Here is a 26,845-nt window from a genome sequence, read left to right as displayed (position 1 = left end):
TTTACGTGCTTTTCTTCACAAAGTAGCACATCCCTAGTAAAAAGGGATTTGTTTTAATAATTGACCTGAAAGGTCAAGCATTAAATGAGTCAGTGGATGTGTACTTCATGTAGAAATTGGTGTTTGTCAGCCTTTTGTGATGTGCTACTGAAAACAAGCATGACAGAAAAGCTAAAAGATACTTTTTTTTTTTTTAGTAGAAAATAGTCAGACTCTTCAAGCTTTTAATACGCCTTACCATTTACTTTTCCAAGACAGGTATTATTATGGGGTTTTATTGAATAAGATATCACTGGAATTTACCAATGGAGCAGGTTCCTACCTGCAAAGTCAGTGAAGTTTAGAACACCACCAACACTAGCATTGTTAATTTAATCATATAGATATAAATTTATGCATGCAAAATTCTACTTTTACTGATTATGGCTATAAATTATTCAGCTTACATGTGTGTTTTCTAGCCTGCATGTTTTTATTGTAGTGTTTGTATGTACTGCTGGACTACAGTTATTGGTGACATGCCTCCTATCTCAGTAGGGTGTTTAGTAAAATGGGGGAAGAAGGGAGAAGAGAAACATATATATGTTATATAAAGAATTGTAATAATGTTTGGTATTTATTGAATATGACATTTTAGGAGAAAGACAAGACGGCTTCTGTGGTGGTTGCAAGACTTTATGACTGTGTGTGTTCAAACGTGATTAGTAGTGAACTGAGAATGGCTGATGCTCTTTTCCCCTGTCACTCATTAACAGGGCATACTTGGTTATTCTTCCAGAAAATTCTGAGAAAAACCTGCGAAAAGAGGAAAATCAAATCTGTGAAAGCTGTACTTTGCCTCTCTGTGATACTTTTTCATGTGTGTAGGCTTTACTCTTTCATATTACATTTACATTCAAATAGCATGTAAAAGACTTCCATGAGAGCGGGTTTGCTATGCAAGGAATTGTGCAAATCAATAACGAAGTCCTATCCTTAAGAAGTTTGCAGTCTAAAATAGGGAAGATATGACAAATTTGTCAAATGCTTGTTTTGTAACAACTGGATGGTGTGGTAAAGTTGAAAGGATCTTCTGAGCAGATTATCTAGATGATGTACCTTCAGTCAGGCATTTCTCATCCTTATTATTTTGATTTTCATTTTGATACAGTTTGTCATCATTCTTTGTGTACAAAAACACTATAAATTTAGAAGACGTGAAAAATAGAAGTTCTGAAATAGAATTCCATTCTCAAGTCAGTTGTTAAAAAAAACCCTAATTTATGTTATTGCTGAAGCTTTTTGGAAATTATCGGGCATTTCTGTCATACCAAATTTTGGGTTTTGGGCCAAAAATTCCAGGAAGTCACAGTATGTGTGTTTGGTATTTACTGTATGCATTTTGTTATCCACTTTTTATCAATCCATATAGTATTGTATCAAAATACTTAAAATGAGTAATTGCCAGTCCGTTACTGCAAAAGCTTATTCCTTATGTGATTGAATTGGGAAGAGCCCTACAAAGGTGAGGGAGAAGCAGTTTGACTATTGCACAGTTTGATATCTCACTCTGTAGGTGGTACACTGTACAGTGTTGGGGTTTTGAGAAATAGCTGTTTCTTTCCATGGCTCCATGGGGAGGGAAACAAGGAGTTTATTATTAGGAGTCAGCCATCTCTGTGTTTGGAAAGACACAGGACAGTCTGTTTATAGCACATGGGAATAATGAAGCATGTGTGGAAATACATGGGAAGATGATAGAGATTGTAGATCATCACTTCTTGTAGTTGGCCGGACCATATATATTGCAGTGAAATTGCCTTAAAAAGGTGACTTAGGAGGTCTGTGGCCCTCTTATGCTGAGTTTTGGTGAGTTTTGGGTGTCAAGAAAATTCCAGAAGACTAGAAGAATATGAATCCTGACTGTAACACTTTTAACTAGGCAAGGGAGAGATGACCAGAAAACTCAGCCTCGTATTCAATATGCAATGGAAAAACTCACCATAGATTTGTTTGATAGAAAATTGAGAGGGAGGAATATAACTGACAGTTGTTGTGGTTTTGTGGAAAGTAAGTGATTGGACACTATCATTCTTTGAGATTAAACAATCAGTTGGCTTTACCAACCAAAATTACATGTTTCTACTCAGGCATTTGACTTAACATTTGACCTTTTCATTTTAAAAGTAGTGCTCTGTGTGCGCAGTATATCAGTACATGTTAAAGGGACTTGGGTTTGGTTAACAGCTGTTGCAGCAATTGACATGTAGGCCCAATATCATTCTTCTCTTTCTGTTTTTGGTGTTTTTTTTTTTTTTTGTTTTAATTTAATGCTTTGGAAATCACTGCTTCAGAAGTCACTGGAGATAGAAGTTACAGATTACACAAAAACATGGAAGGCAGGTCCTGCTTGACCAACCTGATCTCCTTCTATGACCAGGTGACCCGCCTAGTGGATGAGGGAAAGGCTGTGGATGTGGTCTGCCTGGACTTCAGTAAAGCCTTTGACACTGTCTCCCACGGCATTCTCCTAGAGAAGCTGGCGGCTCACGGCTTAGACAGGCGCACTCTTTGCTGGGTCAAAAACTGGCTGGACGGCCGAGCGCAGAGAGTTGTGGTGAACGGAGTTAAATCCAGTTGGCAGCCGGTCACGAGCGGTGTTCCCCAGGGCTCAGTACTGGGGCCAGTCCTGTTCAATATCTTTATCAACGATCTGGATGAGGGGATTGAGTGCTCCCTCAGTAAGTTTGCAGATGACACCAAGTTGGGCGGGAGCGTTGACCTGCTCGAGGGTAGGAAGGCTCTGCAGAGGGACCTGGACAGGCTGGCTGGATGGGCCGAGGTCAATTGTACGAGGTTCAACAAGGCCAAGTGCCGGGTCCTGCACTTGGGTCCCAACAAGGCCATGCGACGCTACAGGCTTGGGGCCGAGTGGCTGGAAAGCTGCCGGCTAGAAAAGGACCTGGGGGTGCTGGTTGAGAGGCGGCTGAACATGAGCCAGCAGTGTGCCCCGGTGGCCAAGGCGGCCAAGAGCCTCCTGGCCTGTATCAGAAATAGGGTGATCAGCAGGAGTAGGGAAGTGACCGTGCCCCTGCAGTCGGCACTGGTGGGGCCGCACCTCGAATACTGTGCTCAGTTTTGGGCCCCTCACTACAAGAAGGACGTTGAGTTGCTGGAGCGTGTCCAGAGAAGGGCCAGGAAGCTGGGGAAGGGTCTGGAGAACCAGTCTCACGCGGAGCGGCTGAGGGAACTGGGACGGTTTAGTGTGGAGAAGAGGAGGCTGAGGGGAGACCTTGTTGCCCTCTCCAACTACCTGGAAGGAGGTTGTAGTGAGGTAGGCGTCAATTTTACAGATTAATTTTACGTGGATAGATATACAGGACTAAGGAATGCTGCAGGAAGAGCTGTGGCCTGGAGTGTGTACTCCCAGAAGAGGATGTGAGGGTGAAATGGTAAAGATACTGTAAGATTCTTGTCTGATGCTGTGTCAGAAAGCCTGTTACAGTAGCCTGAAATGGCTCTGAAAATGGGGGTAGTGAAATCATACTTCATGTCTGTGTACAGCTTTGTTCATACTAATAAATTTTTTAATGCTGCACATGCTACTGATGTCTACATTTGAAGAAACATGCTGGAAAAATGAAGAACGTGCAGAGAAAATGAGATTTAAAGAACTAAAGTGAAAAGATTGTTAAAAAGAAGAATTAAAGATGACATGATAAGTGGCTTTAAAACTCGACGAGGAGAAAGTACTAACTGCTAAAGCACTCTTTAATTAAGTGAAGAAAAGTAGAAAAAACCCATAAAGCTGGAAGTCAGACATTCACCTTGGAAATAAGGCAAACATTTTAACAGAGTGATTAACCAGTGGAACAAACTACCAGAGAAGGTGGTGATTTTCCACGTCTTGAAGTCTTTCAAATCAAGAATAGATCCTCTTCTGGAAGTTAGGCTTTAGCCAGATACAAGTTTACCATAAAGGAGTTGAGGAACTGTAAGCTTGCACAAGCCTTTGTGCCTTTGGCATGAAGCTCATGTGTGCTGCCAGGTACTGTTAGCATTGAAAGATTTCCAAGGCCAAACTCATGAGGCATGTGTCCAGAGTGGTATGTGCCTAGGGATGAGAAGTCTTGAAGAGCTCTGATTATTGGTAAGCTGATTCTCTGTCTTGAGATCGATACAGGATAACTATGGAAAATTTAATAGCCTGAGATACAAGAAATCAGAATAGATGACCCTAAAGTTTACTATGGATCTATTAACTTAATTTCCAGTTTCCCTGTACGAATCCATGCCAAAGACTTAAGTGGAAATTAATCCTGCTGCTGGCTGCATTAGCTTCCATCAACGTAGCTATGGTCATAGAGGACAGAAGTGCAATACAACCATCAGCTGCTCTACTTGATAGTTTTTTCCACTTTTAAAAATTACAAATGCCTGTTGACATAGTCCTTCACCCTAAGCGTCAGACAATGTCAGTGTCTGACCTGACAGATGACTGACAATGTCAGTGTTGCCATCTCCATCTCAGTTTGTTGATTGCGTTTAGAGTCTCTTAAAGACTTTAAAGTCTTCTAAAGACTTTAAATTACTTTAAACCTTAGAGTCTTGTGTCTTGTTGGCTAGTTTCCCTGACTGATAAGTATTTGCTAGTAGTTCTGCGGGATTGCAAGTAGAGAAGCAAGTGTATGTTAATGGTTTGCATGTAAGACTGTACTATAGAGGGTAAATAGATAGAGAAGTGTGGGAAAAATGTTTTCAAGCAAGTTTGCAAAATGACTCTTAGGAATTGTAAAAGAATTTACTTGTATCTCTTACCTATCATAGCATTTAACTGAATAATAATCATTCTGATCATGCTGGGTTATAATGCATCCTAATCTTGTTATCTGTTTTGATAGGGACAGCTGGGGCTGCCTTGCAAGAAAATTGCTTCTTTAGGACAAAAATAAAAAACTAAAAGCATCATGAATGTTTACATCTACTAAAATATTTCTCCTTTTAACATAGAATGACCACTTTTAGTTTTTGACTTTTTAAAAAGTCACTTCGTACAGAACGGAACAAAAATAAATACATCTGTTCTGCATTTGGTTTTAATTTACTTTTTTAACAGAAATCACGCATCAACATTAATCTCATGACAGCAATAAACAATAAAACAGGAAGACAGACTGCCAGACAACTCAGAATAGTGGGGATATATAAAATACCCTTTCTTCAACATCTTCCAGTTCCTTCTGTTATTTCTTACTTTCAGTAGAACTTGATACATCATTTCCAAAGCATGTCATGTTTTCTCCGTTTAGGCAAGAGTATTGTGTCATGAAATGGTTTGTCACAACCCTTCCTTTCTTCGTTACAAATAATGTAGAAATCTGTCTTTTGTGCTTCAGCTTCTGTAAATCTAAGACAACCCTCTGATTCCCTGGTACTATGAGGAGGCTTCTAAAAGCCAAGAAGCTTTTGCAGCTCTCTAGCATAATCTCCACACTCTCATTTTCTGTCATTTGCCTCATGGTAGGGGGGAAAGGTGAATTCAGAAGAGCGGTCATGGTGGGTCATTGGTATAAATGCTGCTCTTAAAAGAGAGAGAATGCTTTCAGTGCTCATCTGAACAGTCCAGCAATCTTGCTGAGCCCATTAACTGTGTACTTTGTGCATAAAACACTGCTAAGTTTCTTAAAGAGGACAGACTTAAGAATGGATGTTCAAATGACAAAATAGACGCTATCAAAATAAATGTTATCAACAGGGTTGACTAAATTGTTACATAGCTTCTGAGAATGTCTGCCCTTCTGTTTGCATGGCTAATAGTTTTTTGAAAAAATGTATTACTGTACAGTGAAAAAGGGAAAGTGTTTTCATGTGGTAATGAAATATTGGAAAACTAATATCTGAAGTGATCATGGTAAACATCCAGAAGGCTATTATGTTTAAGAAGTACTTCCATGAACTTCTATTACATTTCTTGACTTTTACCCCAGCTAAAAATCACAGCACTTAAGATGTAGGCATCCATTTCGAGCTCTAGCGTCAGATTTCCACTTGGAAAATAGTAACCAGAATTTTACGTGATTAAATTCAGCATCTCTTACCCGTTGTGTTTGCTCCTCGGTGTTAACATCTCACTACAAGATGAAATTGTTATTATTACTCGTCATTGTTTTGATGACTGAAAAAGTTCATTGGTGAACTGGTAACAGTTTATAAGTGAATTACAGTAACATCTTTCATATATTTCATATCTTTCATTGTCAGTAATAGAAAATGATTTTGGAATAGGACCTATATTTTATGCTTAAGCTAATGATTTTTTTTTCGCCAAGAACATCCTTTGAACCAATTTCATTGTTGTTTGGAAATGGTAGTTAGCAAAATTTCATTTTGACAGTGAAAAATTTCTTTCAGAAAACTGTTAAGAGTTGGCAGCCTTGAGGAATTGGTTCCATGATCGGAATAGTAATGCTAAATTTTCAATTGTAGTTGTTTCTGGTAGAGTAAATTAAAAAAAAAATACTGTGTTAGACTTAGTAGTCACTGTGAAACCCCTTTAGAAATTTGGGTCATCATTGTTTGTGTTAGTACTTAGATTCTTGGACTTGTATTTATCTATGTGTTGTTTTCGATTTCTTACTCTTCTCCAGCCTCTGAAATCTTCACCTGTATTTGTGGAAGTTGTTTCTTTAATTGTAGCACAATTAAAGGTATATAAGCTGGTTTCTCTGAATTTAAAAGAAGAAAACAGAATTTGTTATCATTCATACATGTTTGGGTAGTAAGGAGGGGGAAACAGAAGATAGATTTTCAGAAGAAGCACCTGCTGGTTCTAATATGTTGGTCTTGACTGTCTTTAGATGTTAGCTATGATATTATTCCTTAAGACTCAATAAGCAAAATAATTTGGTAAAACACTCATATTGCATTTAACTTGCTTCTTGTGTAACTGGTATATTTCCACAGAACTACAGAACTGTGAATCCATGTATTAGTCTGAATTTATAATAAAATATTTTAATTGTTGTTCTTTTCCTTTCTTCCTAGAATATTTTCTTTCTTGGACATAGTTACTTTGTGTCGATGTGCACAAGTTTCCAAGGTATGTGTTTCTGTTGGGTTTTTTTGTTGTTCTTTGGGATGCTGTTCTCTTAAATACGTGCAAATCGTGGGCTTTAGGGCAATCAGCTTCCTGTTAAATAAAAAATGAAATGGTTCTCTCAGTCTTTTTGTTTATTAAAACAAATAAACAGTGGGTCCAGTTTTGCATTCAGATGTGGAATTAGTTGCTATGTACTGGACTTCTGTTTAAAGGCTATGGAAAAGATATCCAGTTGTGCATGCTCTATATCTGGAGAAAGGATTAAGCCCAGTTTGGCATGATGGCATTTGCTTTTTATAAAGCATGTGGCTGTATAACACTATTTTTCAGACGCATTTTCTGCTTAAAATTCCATGTAGTTCGGTTAATGTGCACCATGTGTCTAAGAAGTACATCCATCGTTTGCTTGCCAAGTGCAAAAGGTGTTAAGTAGATGGACTACTAGTAGAGGAAAAAGGCAGACAGAAGATAATAGAGAAAGCATGCTAAGTAAGCTTTTACATTTAGCTCGTCTTGATTTTTTTTTTCTTGAATTAAATTGAATAATATTCTGTTCCTACATCAACTGTGTACAATGAAGTGTATTCTTATACAACATGAATGAACTTTTTTATTTCATGCTTTTCTTTCTTCTCTTAATGAGGATTGGGTTTTGTGTTTGTTTTTTCTTTTTAATTGGGGTTTTCTGTTTGTTTGTTTTAATGTATAATTAAGTGTCTAACTATTTCATTCCTACACCCGTATCACCCTGGCCTCAACTTCAGTAAGTTTTGTGAGTCAACTAACATCAGATTTTGTTAGAATCTTCAGCTACAGCCTAGAAACAGTGGAAGAAAACCAAAGAGATGAATAAGTTGTATTTTTCTCTCAGAACTACCTGTCAGTTGGATGCGGTATTCTTTTTTCCGTTTTTCTGAGTATATTTGTGTTTCTCTGGCTTTTTAATTTTGTTTTACTTTGAACAACTATTGCTTTGACAGTGAAGGACAAATTCTCAAACACGTACATGTAACTTAGCACGTGTAAAGGAAAGGCCTGATCCTAACATTGGAAAGTCAGCAGTTTTCTGAAAGGTTTCTGTTCCTCTCAGAATAGTAACTAGTGAGGTTGAGGAACTGTGGTTTTATTGGAAGGAATCTCATCTGCAGCTACTTTTCTCCATATAGATCTAGCAAAAGTAACTTACTAGACAAATTTACAAAAGCTTTTTTAAAAATGGAGAGATAAATCTTGCTGTGTCCATGTACGTACTTTACATTTAATTTCTTACTTTCCTGCATGTTTTGTGGGCATAAGTTAGCCTTTGAAGTGTAATCCATTTAGGAGACTTGAGATTCATTTCCACAATTTCTGTGTTTTTAACTACTTGATATTGTATGACTACTAATATCTACAATTATATTTGGAAAAAAAAAAAGCTACCTGAAATTGTATATTTCGTTGTATTTGAGTTTGTTATATTTGAATTGCTGAGAGGCAAATGAAAGGAGCAGGCAGCGGAGGTAATAAATAAACTGTATTTGTTTTCTGTAGGCATGGAATGTTTTAGCTCTGGATGGAAGCAATTGGCAAAGAATAGACCTCTTTAACTTTCAAACGGATATAGAGGTTAGTGTCTTTGGGTTTTTTTCATTCCTATGGTGATGTTTAAGAGCATTGCACATTTTGAGTATCCTATAGACTGTGCTTGTGTTCACACTTTTTAAAGGCTAAAGTTCAAGATAATACTACTGTGAAAGGAGCAAATGGAAAAAGAACGCTGTATTTGACTTTTTTTACACTGGATATTTCAATTTTGGTTGCCAGCTGTGTATCAGATAATTTGCATGTATCATATACATACAGGGCTTTAGAAATTCAAAGATGCTCATTTCCATAAAATGAAGGTATAAATGGTGCCTCTAGACAGAGTGAGATCCCCCGAATCACTTTCACCATCTAGAGGATAATTTTGTTGGTGGTCCCGTGTCTCTCTGTGAGGGTGCCATCTAGTGCTGAAAGCTCTTTGGACACTTGGCTATAGGACTTGGAGATTGAAACAATAAAATGCTGAACAACTTTTCTTACCACTGACTTGCCTAGATTTGATTTGGTGTGTATCTGATTACCGTCTTATGAACATTTGTTTTATAAGATTTGAACCTTGCCTGAAATGCAGGTACGTGTGGATTAAAGTTCTTTTCAGCATATAATGAAAAGATTAGGGCAGCCTTGTCTTCCATAAGAAAAACATGCGTGCATTAATGCTATCACAGATGTGCATAATAAAATAAAATATGACATTTGAAAATGAAGACAAAAATCCATGGGGAAATACAATTCCTTAATTGAATCTGAACTGGTTTATTATTTGTTGTTTGCTGATACAAATTTAAATTCAGAATACAATAATGAATTTGCTTCTGGATTTTATATTTTAGCTTCTTAGTTGCATGAATAAAATCCAGATGGGTTTCATTTGGTATATTTTGCTAACCGTGGTTCAAACTGTTCCTAAAGCCTTACAGTAATATATAGGGTAAATTTTTTTCACCGTTCTTTTAAAATTTTATTGCCAACTTCTCTGCTATACTGATGTTAAACATGAGGATCTTACAGAGGTAGAAGAAAGATTTTTGGCATCTGCCTCTATCTAAATGTGTCTAAGAAGACTTGGAGCTTTAATGTAATCTTTTCAGTTGCCTTTAAAAAAGCTTGTGTTTCTTATTTGCTAAGAAATAATAAAGAAAACCCCACAGGTCCTTCTGCTGGTTAGCCTTTTCTGTGTCTGAAACCTTTCTGCTATTTAGAAACACAGTATTGGATTTTTATGTTTTGATATGTTTGTCTTACGTTTGTACCTAGTGGTGTTGCCCTTTGAGACACTGTTTGTAGCATGGGATTCAGGAGAAGGAATGAAATTAAGTTATGATCCTCTTCTGCTATAAGAAGCTATTGTGGTTTGGAGCAATTCAGTTACATCAGTATATTGTATTTAAGTAAATTTGTAATGTAAACCCCTTAAATTAATTCATAAGAGTATGTTAAACCAGCAATTCTTACATAAAGTAGTTTTGAATGCGATACACTTTCACATTCAGTGTCTAAGAACTCTGTTTTTTCTTCAGCTGTTTTAGTAACATTTTTTTTTGCCTATAGATTTAGGACAGGTAAACTTGCTAATTGTATTTGGCAACTTTTTGCTCAGTTGGACGTTGTACTGTTTGGTGATGTTTCACATAGCATCAAGCAGTATTTGATCTGAGACTAGCAAATAATGAAAAATCAGGCTTTGTTGTGAAATTTTCTGTATTTAAGACCTCGTGGTAGAGAATAAAGCGAGGAAAAAAAATAAAGAAAAAATGTTTCTTTTCTATCACAAAGATGTGTGAAGATCTTCTTGAAGTTAAATGTACCTTAGGATTTCTTGATATGTGGAACCAAATGTAAGCTGGGGTAATTTGAAGAACTAGTTTTTTGAGTGACATTAAAGTATTCAAACAGCTAAACACATTTGAATGCATTTAAGTTGTCTTTTTGAATATACCGTTTGTTGGGTTTTTTTACATGCTTAAAGAAATAAATGGGTTTGGGAAAACTTATTATTTGTTTCTGTTTTCTTTGACTAATGCATTGGGGCTTGGCTTTTGTCTGCAATGTAGATTGAATTTGCATTGAAGATTTATCCTTCAAGGGTATTTGGCCTCTACTGAGAAATAATTCTGACTAATTGGAAAGCTTTAAAAAATACATCATTTTGTTTGTGTAATGATTTTTAGTTTGTTTGTTTGTTTTGGTGTAAATTCTTCTGAGAGATAAGATAAACAATGTTACTTATGGACTAAGAAACAAGCTCTGATAAGAAAATATTTTCACATAGTGCTAGCCAGGACTTTGGTATTAGAGGTGAACAACAAAATGTAAGAAACATTTTACTGTTTCAGTAATTGTTACCATCCTGCATAGAGAGGAAAACAAACAAACAAAAAAAATCCACTGACCTGTAATTTTATAAGTATTCCTTCTTTAAAAAAAGAGAGAGAGAAAGAGAAGAAAATAAAAGGTGGTGTTAGGCGTATTAGGGTATTAGTCCTGTTTGTTAACTGGTCAACATTGATTTCTTTAACCTTACGTCCCTAAAATTAGACACAATGTGATGTCTAGTCAGTTTTTGCAGTGGCCACCTGCTTTTTGCTCTCTTATCTTGGTTTTCTTACCAAAAAAAAAAGTAGTGTAAAAAAAAAAGAGTATTTTAATTGTAGTTTAAATAACATTTTTCCATAATGCTACTTTCAGATCGAATATTAGAAGTACTATGCCATTCCGCTTACTCCTAATGTATAGCAAAACGCCCTTTCAGGATGTAAATAAAAGGCATTTTGTACAAATATGGGGTCAAGTAGGAAGTTTTGTTTGTAAGCTGTGCTTCAGCTTTTGACAAATAATGAAGCATAAAGTCTGTAAGCTTCACAGCGTGAGAAGTTCTTTGGCATTCCCAAGTGTTAGGCACCCAAATATATATGACATTGAAGACGGGCAGGTGGACTCTGGCAAATCTTCTGGAGGCAACTGAAGTGGCTGCTCCCACCAAGGTGTTCAGCACATTTCAGTTGCAGAGGTAACCATCCCTATAGCAGGGACTGTAAAATTGGACTTATCGGAGGCTGTAGTTCAGAGTGACGTACTAGCCTAAGTACATCTTCATGGACAATTTAAACTTACATGCTGTGATAGTAACTGCGATCCTTGAGGGAACGGGCATGGTTCCCATTCCACCTCTGGGGCAGTTCTTCAGGTTCCCTACACATCTGACAAAACTTGAAGATCGTTTTAGCAGTCTTAATGAGTAGGTTTTGCTGAGACAAAAAATTGAGCCATGTGTGATAGACTGAAAAAAAAAAAGAAGAGGAAATGAAAGGTTGAATTGAATAGCACTTCAGTGTGAGTGGAGATTCTCAACAGGTAACTGTTTTTTCTTAAAGCAGCAAAAGAAATTCAAAGAGGTGTAGTTCTGGTGGGGTATAGCTGGGGCTGCTCTTCACTCCTGGCATTTTTAACTTGGTTAGAAAGTTATGTCAGAATAAAACTCAACAAAATCTTCCTTTTATTTGGTTTAAGGGTCGTGTTGTGGAAAATATATCGAAAAGGTGTGGTGGGTTCCTGAGACAACTTAGTCTGAGAGGATGTCTTGGTGTTGGAGACTCCTCTTTAAAGTAAGTAAAGTCCGAGATTGAGACATCACTTATTTCCTAATGTCTGGACCAAAAGCAATTATTGTTACATTTGTTTGGATTTCTAAGTACTGACTAATGACCAAAATGGGATACTTAAATAAGTACTAAGTACCTTAATAATGACTAAATGAGACGTCAGTTTGAGATCAAAGTATAGCTACTGTTATTTTCTGGAAATGAACTAAGAAATGAGAACTGTGCTTTTCAGAAATGTGTCTTTTTCTTTCATTAGTATTATGTTGATATCTCTCTGTTTTCGAGCAGTTAAAATGTTTTCAGGTCTATACTCTGGCATCCTACAACATTAATTTCATCAAGGTTAGTAGTTGGTCAGTTTGTAGTTTATCTTCTAGTCTGGACAAGAGGTGACCCCAGCAATGAGAGGAGGAATAAAGACTGATACTATTGGGCGCCTACAAAATTGGGAAAGACCTGGGGTTCTCTTCTTGCTCTAATATGAAAACAGGCAGGCAGCAGGAACAACTCAGGAGTCTCTCAATAGAGACAGTGGCCCTTCTTGACACAGTATATAAATTGAACTGTGCAATTTGTTCCCAGAAGATAGTTTGAATCCATATAAGCTTTTCCTATATGCAAACTGTTTAGCCAGATTCCTCTGTGGATATTTCTCTGAGTATTTAAACCCAAAGATCCTACCTCCAGCTGAAGAGTCCCTAAGCTACAAGTATTTCAGGGCTCGAAGAATATTTGGGGGAAGCCTCGGGGTATGGCTTTTTGCAGTTATACTTTCCGCCACTGTCACAGGAGACTGGACTGGATGGCATTGACTGATGTAGTGTAGCCATTCTTAAGTGGAAAATATAAGCACAAAGATTTTTGTTAAGCGGTGGGCATTAAGATAGTGTCTTGTGACCTTTAGCTCTTTCTAAAATGAATAAGTAAGTACAATTCATTGAGTAAATTCATCCAGCAACTAGTTAAGCAATAGATTGCTTTAGGAACCCAAATGGGCATGCTAGCTTCAGACCCGAAGATTTCTCCAGAGCTTTCCTTGCCTCTAGGACATCTCCCTAACTGCTCCCTGGTGTGTTGCCACCTTCAGGCAGTCTTGCCTCCTCAGGGGAAAGTATTATTACCATCTCCCAGATTACTGGCAACTGCTGTCAAAAAAGAGGTAACCCCAACCAGAGTTAACTTTCTGCAGTACTCCTCCAAGTTCCCAGAGCGTTCATGCTGGCAGTCCCTGTGTCCTCAGTAGGGAAGGCAATAGCAGAAGTGGAGGAGAGGGGGAAGGCAGGCTCAGAGAGAAGTAGAACTGCCATGCGGAGGAGGTAGCAGGGAAGGCGAGGAGAAGGGTGTAGGAAGAAAGAGTCAGGACAATAGGTAACAGTTTTCCCCCCAGTAACTCCATTTTCACATTTGGTTTAGGCTCCCAGCTGTGCTTCTCAGAACACTAAGGCTAGGGGACTGCAGTGAGGGTTGTGGGTAGGACCAAAAATCGTAAGTGGGCTCAGGTGTTAGTGGCATGTGAGAAGAGAGGGAGAGCTGAGGGTGGGATATTTTTAAATAATTATATATTTGGTAAACAGGTACTTAAAATAAGTATACAGCAGTTCACTGTGTAGCATGTGTACATTGTAGGGATGATACAGCTAGTCATGCTAGCAGCTAATAGGACAGGCTTAGCTGAGGTCAGCTACCAGCGTGTTACTGGTATTCACACATGCATCCGTAACAACTAACTGGTGCAGATGGTGGTGTCTAAGACACTTCAGGAAGGAAGATAGATCACCTCTGAAATATAAGCAGGTTATATTGAAATTACCAAATGAATGATAAATGCACGAGCTTTAACACTTTCAAAATGTTAGCATGAGAAAGGTGGCATTAATTTTCAGATACTTGTTCTGAAAGCGACTTTTTCTATCAGGCTTTTTGTGTTGAGTTGTTTCCAGATCCATTAGTTTTGTGGGTGATACTAATTTCTCTATTTATCCTTCTTCTACATCAACTTTTGTTTAAAAATAGCCAATTATCGAAGTAGGTATTGACTATATAAGTAGTGCATGTTTGTGGCAGTTCTGTCAGGACATGCCTCATGCTTGAATCTCGGAGGCAAAATTTGCTGTTCCTGCAAGTTATTACAGAGTGTAGCGTCTTTCCAAGTGATTTGAAGAGTGTCTCGATTGTAAATCTCCCTCCAGTACATGAATTTTGGAATAGCTGTTTTGAGAATTCAAGTGGAAACTCTCACCAGTATAACTGCTTGCTGGGTTTTTTTCCATTGTTTTCAATCCACACTGGAGAGCCAGGAAGTTGTTACCAGCTGAGTGTGTAGTCGGATCTCTTAACCACGGCAAGCCTCCAGACAAAACTGTTTTTGTGTGTTTCCTCCACCCCTGCCAATAAAATCCATGCAGTTGGAGGAAACATGGGCATAAAAACAGTGTTCTGAAATGCAACGCAGCTGTAAATATTACTCTGCAGAGATGAAAAGAAAGTTTATGTATTTCTTCTGGTTAATTAGGATAATGATACATACAGGCTTTTAGCAGTATAATAGATCCAGTCATCCTTAGAGTTCATACCCAGTAGTGCACACAGATGCATTTTAATTTTTAAAATCATAAATAACTAATTTGCAACCCACAGAGCTTTCCAATAGTCGTCCAATAGGCTTAGGTCCCACTTCTGCATTGTGCAAGGTACATTCCTTCTCATTTGATGTGGGAGCGAGCTCCTTAATAAGACCTACAAAGGCTTCAGTAATGAGATGTGCAAAAACTCTCCCCAGTAGCTTAATAATTAACTGATGTAATATTTAAACCTTTCTGTTTGTGCCCTTAATGTTTTTAGTTAAGGTATTTGAAGCAAGTCAGTTCTGGCTTACATATGACAGAAATAAACACCTTGCTCAAGTGGTATTTGAGAGAGAAACAACACTTGGTTTCAGGAGTTACCTAAGACAGAAACTTGAAGTAGCAAAAGGAAAAAGCAACCACTGAGACAGATGTGTTTGAGATGTACTTTCTAATTACTCTGTGGCTTGAAGAATTAAGCTTTTTGACTGAGGTGGAAGGAGGTAGGGGACAGAGCGCACTCTAGTGACTGTATTACAACTTGTGACATTGTATTAATTCTCCAGCTTTTTGTTGCTGTTTTAGGACGTTTGCACAGAACTGTAGAAACATCGAACACTTAAATCTAAATGGGTGCACAAAAATCACTGACAGGTAAGGCAAAAGGGTCTTTTGTTTGATGGGGAAATTTGGAAAAAGAAGTAGCTGAAGGTATTTTTAGTGTGTCTGCTGTTTTGCAGCACGTGTTACAGTCTTAGCAGATTCTGTTCCAAGCTGAAACATCTGGATCTGACATCTTGCGTAGCCATCACAAACAGCTCTTTGAAAGGCTTAAGGTAAGAAGATTCAGTGTTTTGTGTTAAAGAAAAGCGTTTAAAGAGCTGTTCATCTTTAATAAAGTTAAAAAAAATCAGTGCTGAACCTTAATACTGTATATCAGCACTGACTATATTCTATATCTAGCACTCCTTGGGTGTAGACTATGGTGTTTGTGTGTGGTCTTTTCTCATGACTTTTCTGTGGAGGCCTGGCATAGTCCACTGGCTATCATTAATTTCTAACAGTGTGTTTAATTTGGGTTTCCCATTGTTATGACTATTTGAAGGCTGGATTTAACTTTATGTATTTTTTTAATTCTCCCAGTGAGGGTTGCAGAAATCTGGAACATTTGAATCTTTCCTGGTGTGATCAGATTACGAAGGATGGTATTGAAGCACTGGTGAAAGGGTGTAGTGGACTAAAAGCTCTATTTCTTAGAGGTTGCACACAGGTACATAACTGCTTGGGTGATCCTTTAGGAATGAAATTTTATTTTGGGTTTTTGAAATCTCCATGAATTAAAAAATACCAGTTTTGTTATAGTCTTTTGTTCAATATTACAAGATGTGTACATTCTTTGGGCTGCTTTACTATGCTTTTAATTTCTTGTTTCTTTTCCTATGTCCGATATAATTGCTAAATAGTTAGAAGATGAAGCATTGAAACACATTCAAAATCACTGTCATGAACTTGTAATCCTGAATTTGCAATCCTGTACAGTAAGTATTTGAAGCTTCAAAAGGTACATTCTCTAAGAATCATAAACCATTTTTGAATGCTAATGAATTGATCTGCTACACGCTTAAATAATTCAAATAGTACCCCTGCAGGTTACAGAATTTTGTGTGGAATAGAGGTCTTAAATGAGCTGGCTGTTTCTACAGCTGAGTGTGGATTTGGAGTGTTAGGTTATTTTTTTCCCCCCTCATTACATCTTTTAACTGTAGCAAGCTCTAGAGTAAGAATTAGCTGCATTCATTCAAGTCTCATGAACTGTGTGTGTGCTAAACCATGCAGTTTTACAGATGTGGTTCTTGTTCTCCCATCCGTTAAGGTCAAACATTTTGGTCCATTCGTAATTTTAAGGTTTCTAATTGAGCAGAAGCTATATTCTGGGCTACATAATTGAGAGTAAAATGTAATGGCATCGTAACTGAAGATGATTCAGAACCATGTAGGTAGCAAGAGAAGGGCATGCTTTTTCAATAGTAATGGAAGAACACATTCATTTGTAATGAAATGACTGTGAATCATTCATGTACTTTTAATTCTACTTAGAGAGTACACAAAAATTAGATTTGCTGTATTTTATATTTGCTTTTTTGTTGTTTCTGATGTGACTTTTTAAGAATGGGAAAGATCTTTTAGATTTTAAATGTGTTTAAGTCATTCTTTGTCTGTAAATAAGCCTTAGAAAATATTGAAATAAATCAGAATTTCAGTGTTTTAGTCATGCAAATTTGAATAATGAAGTTAGATTTTTTTTTGCTTTTGGAAAGTTTTCTACAGTTTTATTGCTTAGAAGCTAGAATCTGCTTGGGCTAAAAATTTCAAATCTGTTTTACACATTATTCCTGAATGAATGTGACATGGGACCATTTTTTATTAAGATTGGATGAAAATGTTTGGATCTAATAGGTTTCTTTAAAGTGTTGAACATTTTGGAGTGTTAGGGATTATTAAAAGTTATATCAGAAAACTCCAGAAATTAAGAACAATATGAATACAAAGCTTGAGCTTCCTGATGTTTAGGGAAAGAGGATTTTCAGATTTTTCAATCTGAATTTAGGTGCCCACTGAAGTTGGGCACCTAAAGATAATGGGAATTAAAGGAAGTTCCTTCTTTTGGTCAGAATCACACTTAAATAAATAAAGTGTGTAAGTAATTTCCTCCCCTTTCACTCTTCCTTTTGCTGTCTTCCTCCTCCAAAGTTCTTTTTCTGTTGCGTTTTACCTGAGACTAATGAGATATATCAAGACCAGCCTTTTCTGGTTATTTTTGTGGAAGACTCTCAAGACATCTGATGATAACCAGTTATCATCTCTCCTGCTTAAAAGGGGCATTGACATAGAAGTGTATGAGAGTTTTCCCTTGGCCAGTATGTTTGTTGTCACGTAGATATTAAGTACCAACAAAAAACCCTTCATGAGTGAAAGTATTTTTCCCTTTGAATTTTTTGACTTGATAGTCTGTGTGTCCTACCTAGTTATGTGTGCTTTAAAGCTTTATTTCACTGGAGATGTGTCCTGCTTGCTATGGCTTAGAAGCATGCTTCCAGAAGCAGCCAGGCTCTTTATGATCAAAGGGCTAGCACTGATTTTTACACAGCAGGTCTCTGTGCTTTATATGATCCACACTTTAATTCTAGTGGCTCTATTTTATGGACCTTGTAAAATGCCAGGCCAGCTCCAGCAGCTATGGAATGAACTGATACTAACTCTGGAAACTGCACATCTGAAAGGTACCATCTTTATAGTGTAGAAACTACACTATAGATGTCCTTGCCCACAGCAGGGGGGTTGGATTAGATGACCTTTAAAGGTCCCTTCCAACCCACACTATTCTAGGATTCTAAGCTGGGGACTTGCAGGCATTTTTTGAGCACTTTTCTTTCCTGAGAGGGATGTAGGCATTGAAATCACAAACAATTTCAGAGTGAAAAATTTTCATGTATAACTTGAGGGTTTTGTCCATCTCCAGCAGCAGCATAAAATTTACATAGTCCTTACCTCCAAAATAGTTCCTTTTCCCAATAATAGTGTCATGAGTATCTCCCAAAGGGAACAAAACAGTTCCAGAAAATATCTTCTTATCTGTAGATGATGCAAATCCTTCTGAATTCACAAAAAGAAGACGACTTCTAGTTTTCTGTCTGGAATAATTTTTATTTGTCAGAACAATTTGCAAATTTAAACTACAAATTTAAACTATTGATATTAAAAAGTGCTGGGTTGGGGGAGGAGGCATAAGGTGATCTCCCTTTCTGCTGAGCTACTGCTATTTCTCATCCTGTTTTCATCTATGAAAGGTAATGTTTGTAATAGCCTCAGAAATATGCTGTAGTAGTATTAGCGTACCTAGATGAGCGGCTTATAAAAGGAATGTGTGTATTCAATTCAAAATACAGTAGAGGTCTTTGTAAACATTGGAAGAGTAATGTTAGGCCAGGAAATAAAATAACCTTTCACCATGAAGGATTAATCATTGAGCAGAAGAATTAAATTCTTGAAGTGAGGAGTGGGAGGAGGAGAGAATACTTTTTCCAGAATAGAAGATCTGTAGACAAAATAATATTTGCACATACACCCAATAACCTAGTTCCTGTTGCTACTTTGTGTGCAGCTGCATTGGGGCTATTTCTTATAGTTCCTGTTTTGGAGAGAAAACTTTTAAATTCATATTCAAAATTTAGAATTACTTTTTTCAGAATATGTAGTACAAAACAGTTTTGAGAAATGAAAAACCCTGTTTTGAGTTAAATCTTTCAGCTGAAGACAACTGCATAGGGTAGGGCAAACCTGGCTTTTCCATTTGTCTTCTGTAAAGAACGGATTATATATAATTGTTTACCTGTAACTCTTCCTTTGAAAATTATCTGGAGGTGAAGGATTTTTACCCTTGGGTTCTACTGCTCCAGTGCAAAACAGGTAGTTAGCTCTCCTGCTGTCAAGCTTTAAGCTCTCTTTTGCACTGTTCCTGAACTTACTCGGTCACTGGAACTCTACAAACATATAAGGCCTGAACTCTACAAACATATAAGCAGCAAGCTGTTCCACACAATGACAACTACAATTAAAAAAAAATTATGTGAAAATTATAAAGTAAAAGCAAAGTGAAAGAGGAAGACAACAACAAACAATGAACATGGTTTCACGATTTTTTTTTTTTCTGGTTGAAAGTCCACAGGTTGCCATGGTTATATACAATGTGACTTTAACAGTTCAGTAATATGACTTGATTTTTGTTCCTAGCTGATTACTTGGTAACGAAGTAACTTCAACCTTCTTCTGTGTTGCAGCAAATTTCAGATGAGGGCATTGTAAAAATCTGTAGAGGATGTCATAGACTTCAGTCGCTCTGTGTTTCAGGCTGTAGCAACCTTACAGATGCTTCTCTCACAGCGCTTGGTCTAAACTGTCCAAGGCTGAAGTGAGTATATCATGAGCGTGTTGTGAGTATGTCATGTTGTTACTGGCCTGATCTAAGAAATTCACTTCTGAAGATAATCAGCTGATATCCACAGGTTTGATTTAGCTTTGTGTTGTTTGTGTTACCTTTGCAATCAAAACATTAAGTTAGAAGTACCAGCTGACTGTGAACTTGAGGGCTGGTCCTCTGTAGCTGGCATATGAATGTAGTGCACTGTATATTGGAAAAACAAGAATTAATATATGACAAATGAAACATGTTGAATGCAGCAGTTCAATTCTGTGCTTCTAGCTAAATATTTTAGGTACTAATTACAAGCCAGAAGAAAAGAAGATATAAAGCCCGTTATTTTTTTAAAAGGTAAAAATATCTGTAGTTGTGTTGTCTTGTGATGTTTGTACTCTGATGTGGCTTTATGCAGTCATTTGTCTCGCCAAAAAAAAAAAGCTAAATCATACCTGAGTATTATATTTACAGATTTTGTTATGAATGTGTTTTTAATATGCTCTGCAGTACATCCTGGCATTCTTAAACTCCGATATAGTGTGCTAATGTCTCTGCAAGCACTGAGTACTGATATTTATGGGATATGTTTTGAGTAATAGGGGCTTGTCTGTTAAAAATAACACAAACTTTTACATTGATGTAATTTGTGCTAATATATGTTACGGTGGTATTCTCAGAAGTGGGGACAGGTTCAGCTTTAATAATGAAGCTCAGTCATGCATAGGAACATATAATACTACTTGTAAGGTCTAATTTTAATGTAAATGAAATCAAAACAAAAGACTTTTGGATGACACTAAATTGCCATTTATGACAGACAGGAAGGTGCAGGAGTTGCAACTTGTTATACTTCAATCAGATAAATGGAGAAAAGTAGATCGTGAAAATTAGGGGAAGCTACATTCAAATGCCAGTGTGCAGTATGCTGACATGCAGTGTTCCTTTAGCTGATTGAGTGAAAAAGAGCTTTTGTTACTGTAGAAAACCTGTCCTTAAGACAATTCCAGAGTGACAGTCCCCTTCATGTAACGGTTCATACTTACAAGAGCTTATGTGTGCCCATGTTTGGGGCTGAGGAATCTTCTGGCACAATTGTGTTCTTTAGAAAGCTGTGCTGTTACTACTGGTCTTTTTCCACGATTTCTCTCATTCTCTGAATTCACAGCTGAGATTGGAAATAAAAGGAGGTCTAAAGTGCTATTAGTTATGCAGTTCTTTCCAAGGGCAATACAACTGTAGCAGGAATTGTTTTGACTTCGGTAGGTAAACTGTTAGCCCCTGTCTGTGCCACGAGGGGGAAGGCGTCTGCCGTTCTTCTCCTTTGATGAGGAGCAGTATAAGGAAAAAAATGACCCTTTGCAGTGATTACTGCGGAGGAGTGCATGATGGAAAGACAGGTGATACAGCTGGTTACGTTTAGACTTTTGGGATCACGTATGGAAAGTACTTGATAAAAATTATGTTGGAAATCAAAGGGAAAGGTAATTCCACGCTTGTTCATACCTTGTGAATATTTTGGTGTCGAGTATGAAAGAAAACTCTCCTACCCCTGTTGGACATGCTGGCCCTGTTAGGAAGCTTTTGAGTATTTTCTGTGTTGTGCTGTGCTACTCTCACTTCACTTCAGGATGTCCTACTATGCTGCTTTCTATGATATTGCTGTGTTTTGCAGCTGTTACCACTCACAAATGGTATCTCCTTGAAAAAAAATCCTAAGCTTGACCCAACTCCCTTCAGCTGTTTTTTCCCCCTACATCAAGATATAGCTGTCTCCTCATTCCTTTTGATATATGCTCATTTAAGTGCTTGATACCTTCTCTGTTTTTCTTTTTTAGCACTTTTTAGTGTTAAAATACTAGTAGGTGTTTTGGTGAGGCTTATCGAGAAAAGCAGCCATGTACCATGAATGTCTTTGTCTAGGTGGGGCTGTGAAAATTAGGATCATATTGCCTTTAACCCCACCAATGTTCTCTCCCACCTGCTGCTAATTCAACAGGAGTAGGGAGTGCAGAGACACTCCAGGTGTGCCCAAAAGACATCTGTAGACAATGAATGCAACCGTGAGGTCTATCTCAGAGAACATTGCTTTATAAGAGCGGGGAATCTGCTCTGGGATGTCATTTTGCCTCATCAGCTCCTATGCTAGGTACTTTGTCATTAATCACTGGATGGGAAATAAATGTCAGCTGTATCTGGAAAAAAGAAGAGCCCTCTGTAATTAAGTACAATCACTAAAACAAAGCAAAAATTGAACTTTCTTCATGTTCATGCTGACCAGTGCCTTCCCTCCTGAGACCTGATCGATGTTATGTGTGTATATATAGCTCACTCTCCCCATTCTGCTTTTCTGACTGACTGCACACCCAATTTCAGGAAAGCTAGAGCTGCTAGTCTTCTGGTTTCTTTCTCCCCTGTTTCCGTATTCTTATGTTCAACAGTAAGTAGTATGCAGTAAGTAGCATCCCCACTATTTTGCACACTGCGGATGTAATTCCCCCCCTCCCCCCCTTAAAGTAAAAAATGTAACGAGGTTGGGGATCCAATGGTTGTAAGTGTAGATGGGGTTGAAAGCAAGTAAATGAAGTAAAGGGTAACAAATGTGACCAGAATCATGTTTTTTATGTTGTGGTGGTGTTTTTTTCCTTTCCTATCCATCATCTGAGGTAATTTTCAGAGGAGCTGAGAGTATTTTATGGTGAGTTGCTAACTGCCCTTGATGGAAGGGCACAAAGTTCCCAAATGTGAGTCCGGAAAGAAAACCCAGAGGTGTTACAATCATCCACTTGGAAAGCAGTACCTGTCTTGCCACCTTTCTGTTGGCTGGTTTTGAGTTTCCATCATACTTCTGAACCTCGTTGAAGGCTAGCACTCTGGAAGTGGTTATCAAGGGTGTAGCCTGTGGGGCTGCTTACCTCTAAACTCAGCTGCGCTCTTGCTTTTGCCTTGGATGAGATTGATCCAGCAAAGTCATAGTCAGAGCCCCACATCCCGTACTCTGGTGGGGTTGTATTTTTCTCGTGCACACAGCATGGTTTTTCCCTTTGCACTTTATCCATAGAGAGAGTGCTTTTTAGTGACCTCCTAAACCAGTGGAATGATCTAGATGTCTCTAAGTGTTACCACAGCAAGAGCTTCTTTTGTCCATCTTGCCCTCCCTCCCTCCTCCCCCACCAGCCCCAGAAGCAGTGTTTGCTGTGGTGAGTGAGTAAGTTGCACTTAGTTTGTGCTTCTCATTGCATGGCGCTGTGGTTTCCCCTTATTCATCTTGATGCTTACTCCACCTGCAAAGTAAAAAGTGTCCATGGAAAAAAAAAGAAAAAGAAAACGACGTCAAAAAACAGTTACGGGATGGAGGCCTGTTCTATGTACTAGTGGTGCTGTTTGGGGCAGTTGACCTTTTTTTTGTCAGTACTGCTTCCCAGTACCTCTCAAAAAACTGTTAGGTTTATCTTTCCAAAACACTGTATTATTTTCTTTAAGGTTGTGTTGGTGTAGTTTATTGTTTTTACTGCGGGCTTGGAGAATTTAAGCTCCTTGCTTTCTGGTAACTTGCTTCACTGTGCTCCATGCAGAGGCTCTGAGTGAATTTCTAGTAAGCAGTTCCTCAGTTTTGTGGCTTCCCAACATCCTGTGTTTAGATAACAGGTTTTGGATGCAGGCTTCATCTGCATTTCCCTTAACTCAGGGTTTATTCTCCCATATCTTTCCTCAGATAACACATGAGAAAACTTGAGCATTATGCTGTCTTACTGAAACAAGAGGTCAAAACGCCTGTAATTACATATAATCTTTTTCCACTAAATGTTGAGAAGATTTGAGGATTGAACTTAATGTGTTCTGTGACTGTTAGAATCTTCTGATAAGCTGGATCAAAAGTCTGCCTAGTGCTTTTTAATCGCAAATTACTGTGAAAAGTAGGCATATATACACATATGCTATTGAGAGCTTTAAGTTACAGAAGACAAATTTGTATCTCAAATGCATTTGCTTTTCTCTATGTTAATGTTTTCTTTAACATTTAAAACTTTTCCAGGATTTTGGAAGCTGCAAGATGTTCACATCTTACAGATGCTGGTTTTACCCTTTTAGCACGGGTAAGGGTCATTTCAGAAGGTTAGAGATTGCCTTGTTTTCATTGCTGCTGAGCAGCTGTGAATTGATGTAGTCCTGCTAGGAAGGAATATGAGAAGAAGAAAAATAAAGCAGGAAGAACCCAATGGAGGAGGGGCATAAAAAGTGATTTTATTTCTGGATTATGCTTAGAGCTGCAACTTGATCTGTTTTGCCATCTACCATTGCATTTTTCACTTTTTTCCCCTCTTTTTTTTAATATGTTTCAATTGGATTTATTATGCTTAACATAGTTCTAAACTTGGGTTATGTATTCTAGTCAAATTTCCCCTATAAAGATGACACATATCCTTGGGATATTTACACCCAAAAAATCACTATATAATAGATTATTCTGAGCATACTTTAAGTTACAAAAATACTTACATTATGCTTTAAAAACTATAAGCACTTGTGCCCTGATTCATGCTGTAAGTATGTAAAGCAAGCATATAGATTGTATAAAATGCTTCAAGTTAGACTTGTGTGCTTGCTGGTTTAGGAAATCTGAACACAAAAATAATACTCTGTAAACAGGATTCATTTACACTGATATTTAGTGTGAATGAAAGTTTTTTTTTCTAGCCACAGTGGTTAAACAGAGTGGTTTTATAATTATTCAGCACCACAGCCTCGGGCTTTCGGTAGTCACCTCAAGCCTGTTCTGGGAGCTGCAAGTTAAACCTTTTTTCATATGCCTGTAAATAACAGGGTTTGGGGTTTGGGCTGAGCCGTGACACCATGTGGTCTGCTGCGAAGTCACAAGTTTACATCATTTTCTTGAAATTAGTCATGATCAGTCATTGAAAGCACTTCTAAAAGCTTGCTAGGGATCTCTCAGAATATTGGGAAAATTGCTTGCATAAATGTGAAGTGGAGCTTTTACCCAGCCTTAAAGTGGACCCTATTTTAATATTTTCAGCATTCATTAGCAAAGCAAATTGTTTTTAAGGCTTCTTTCTAAAGTACGATGGTGAAGAGAGATGTTTCACAGGCTTAAGTGTGTTTCAGATTAGTTTGGTGCAGGTTCACGTATGCAGAAGTTGGATTCATCTGTATGCAGATCGGTTAGCTTTAGTGCACAGGCTGTAAATACCATAGGTTTGAACTGAAATTGATGCCAAGGTGGGGAAGGGAAGCAGGGGTGAGTGAGTACTGCTCACATACGTACTGTTCCAAACCTTACAGGGCAAGGAGGAGAAACTTCACTTAGTAAGAGAAAGGCTGAAAATGTAGAGGTTTGGGGAGGAGGTGATGTGTTGCTTGTGGATTTTTTTTTTTTCCTTGCCATTTTTTGTCCTTTGGAGATTAAATACTTGAAGGGATTTAACTCACAATTTCCTCTTGGAGGCTGTGCTTTCCCATATTACTAGCCCTGTGCATGATTTTACGTCTGTATGTTATTTTATTTCGTCTTTTATTTATCTGTTTGATTTTTGTTTATTTTAGAATTGCCACGAGCTGGAGAAGATGGACTTGGAAGAATGTGTTTTGGTGAGATTTAATATGAAAAGGAATATTGAACGTTCAGTGTAAGAATGCAATGCCAATAAGAACATTAGCACCTTCAGTTAAATGTGCCTTGTTTTTTATTAATAGTGCTGTGTTTATGATAGTAAATAAAAATAATTATTGGGAAATTCTATACAGGGAATTATGTGAAGAGCAACAGGCGATTGGGTGTTTTCCAGAAATAACAGAACCTTCATCTGGTGGAGAAAGAGATATCCTATTTGAGGGTTGGGGCTCCTACTGTCTGTGGCTTATGACTGTTTGGTTTCTTTTATTTCTAGATAACTGACAGCACATTGATACAACTTTCCATACACTGTCCTAAGCTACAAGCATTGGTAAGTTTAACTCTTTGTGAACTTTAATACCTACCTCCAAAACCACGCACATACACAACTCCTTCAATATAAAAATAGGCTGTTGACTCTGGATCTAGAAAAAGTTCCTGATGTAGTATGATACTGTGCAAAATATATGCAAGTTTCATAAGTGTTCTAAAAGAGGCAGGTTACTTCTAAAATATTTACGTGCATTGTGTGATAAAAAATATTACCAAATCAGTGAGTAATAACCAGAAAGCTTATATTTTATTGTTAATATCCTTCATATTTGATTACTTAATTACAAATAGAACTTTTCATTCAACTTACGGTACTCAAACCTTTATAGATACTCTTAAGTGTTCGCTAATAGTTTTCTTAGGGAGTATGACATTTTAAGACAAATATTGAATACACAAAACCACCCAATAAAGATAAATGTAATCACTTTGTAATCAGTTTTGCATGCAAGCAGTTTTTCCCAAGGACTACGTTTACATTGTAAATTATGGAAGTTTTTTTGACCTAGACTTTTGAACGTAATTGGAGAGGATTGAGATGCCTTCAGTGGGGTACCCTGCTTATTGTATTTCAAAGAACTGGGTTTTGGGGAATGGTTGCTTAGATCTTTCAGAACATCAAAAACCATGTCAGGTGACATAAATTTGGCTGTTCTTCAGTCAAGGTACTCCAAAATTACTAGACCGTCCTTACAGTAGAGGCTCCTGTATTTAGAGCCAATTGTCCCATAAGTGTAGATTTGTTATATACTACTTCAAATGTACCTGAGAGAACAAGTATCTTTATAATCTGTTCCTAGATGGGATTAAAGGAAGGTTTGCTGCTTCATTAATTAAATTGTCTTATGATTGGTTAGTGTTACTCACTCGGTGTTACTAAGGTAGCAACATGAGGAGAGACGGCTTTTAAAAAGGAGCTTGTTCACTATTTTTTATTGTTGTTGTTTTTTATTTTTGCTCATTAATTGTCTGACCTCATTTCTGTACCATAAGTCTTAATGTTAAGCCAAATGAGTTGTCAGGAGATGGGGAGCCATTTATATAGGACGCTTTCTATTCTTCTATGACAGATGTGTT

General features: G+C 37.5%; 1 protein-coding gene across 2 annotated transcripts in view; it reads left to right on the top strand.

Moving 5' to 3' along the window:
• FBXL2 (F-box and leucine rich repeat protein 2) overlaps positions 1 to 26,845 on the top strand; it is a 62,122-nt gene that overhangs the window by 27,614 nt on the left and 7,663 nt on the right. The window contains exons 3-13 of one of the 2 annotated variants that reach the window (XM_075143155.1): positions 7,024 to 7,078; positions 8,612 to 8,686; positions 12,176 to 12,270; positions 15,417 to 15,485; positions 15,553 to 15,667; positions 15,975 to 16,101; positions 16,295 to 16,369; positions 19,670 to 19,800; positions 23,840 to 23,900; positions 25,366 to 25,410; positions 25,710 to 25,766. In XM_075143155.1, coding sequence (XP_074999256.1) covers positions 15,461 to 15,485; positions 15,553 to 15,667; positions 15,975 to 16,101; positions 16,295 to 16,369; positions 19,670 to 19,800; positions 23,840 to 23,900; positions 25,366 to 25,410; positions 25,710 to 25,766 — 636 coding nt within the window. In that variant the 5' untranslated portion in view covers positions 7,024 to 7,078; positions 8,612 to 8,686; positions 12,176 to 12,270; positions 15,417 to 15,460. The remainder of the gene's footprint in view (positions 1 to 7,023; positions 7,079 to 8,611; positions 8,687 to 12,175; positions 12,271 to 15,416; positions 15,486 to 15,552; positions 15,668 to 15,974; positions 16,102 to 16,294; positions 16,370 to 19,669; positions 19,801 to 23,839; positions 23,901 to 25,365; positions 25,411 to 25,709; positions 25,767 to 26,845) is intronic. The other variant, XM_075143154.1, reaches the window with a different exon arrangement.

The sequence above is a fragment of the Calonectris borealis genome, chromosome 2 (genome assembly GCF_964195595.1).
Source record: "Calonectris borealis chromosome 2, bCalBor7.hap1.2, whole genome shotgun sequence".
Classification (NCBI taxonomy): Eukaryota; Metazoa; Chordata; class Aves; order Procellariiformes; family Procellariidae; genus Calonectris; species Calonectris borealis.
This window is presented reverse-complemented; position numbering and strand designations above follow the sequence as displayed.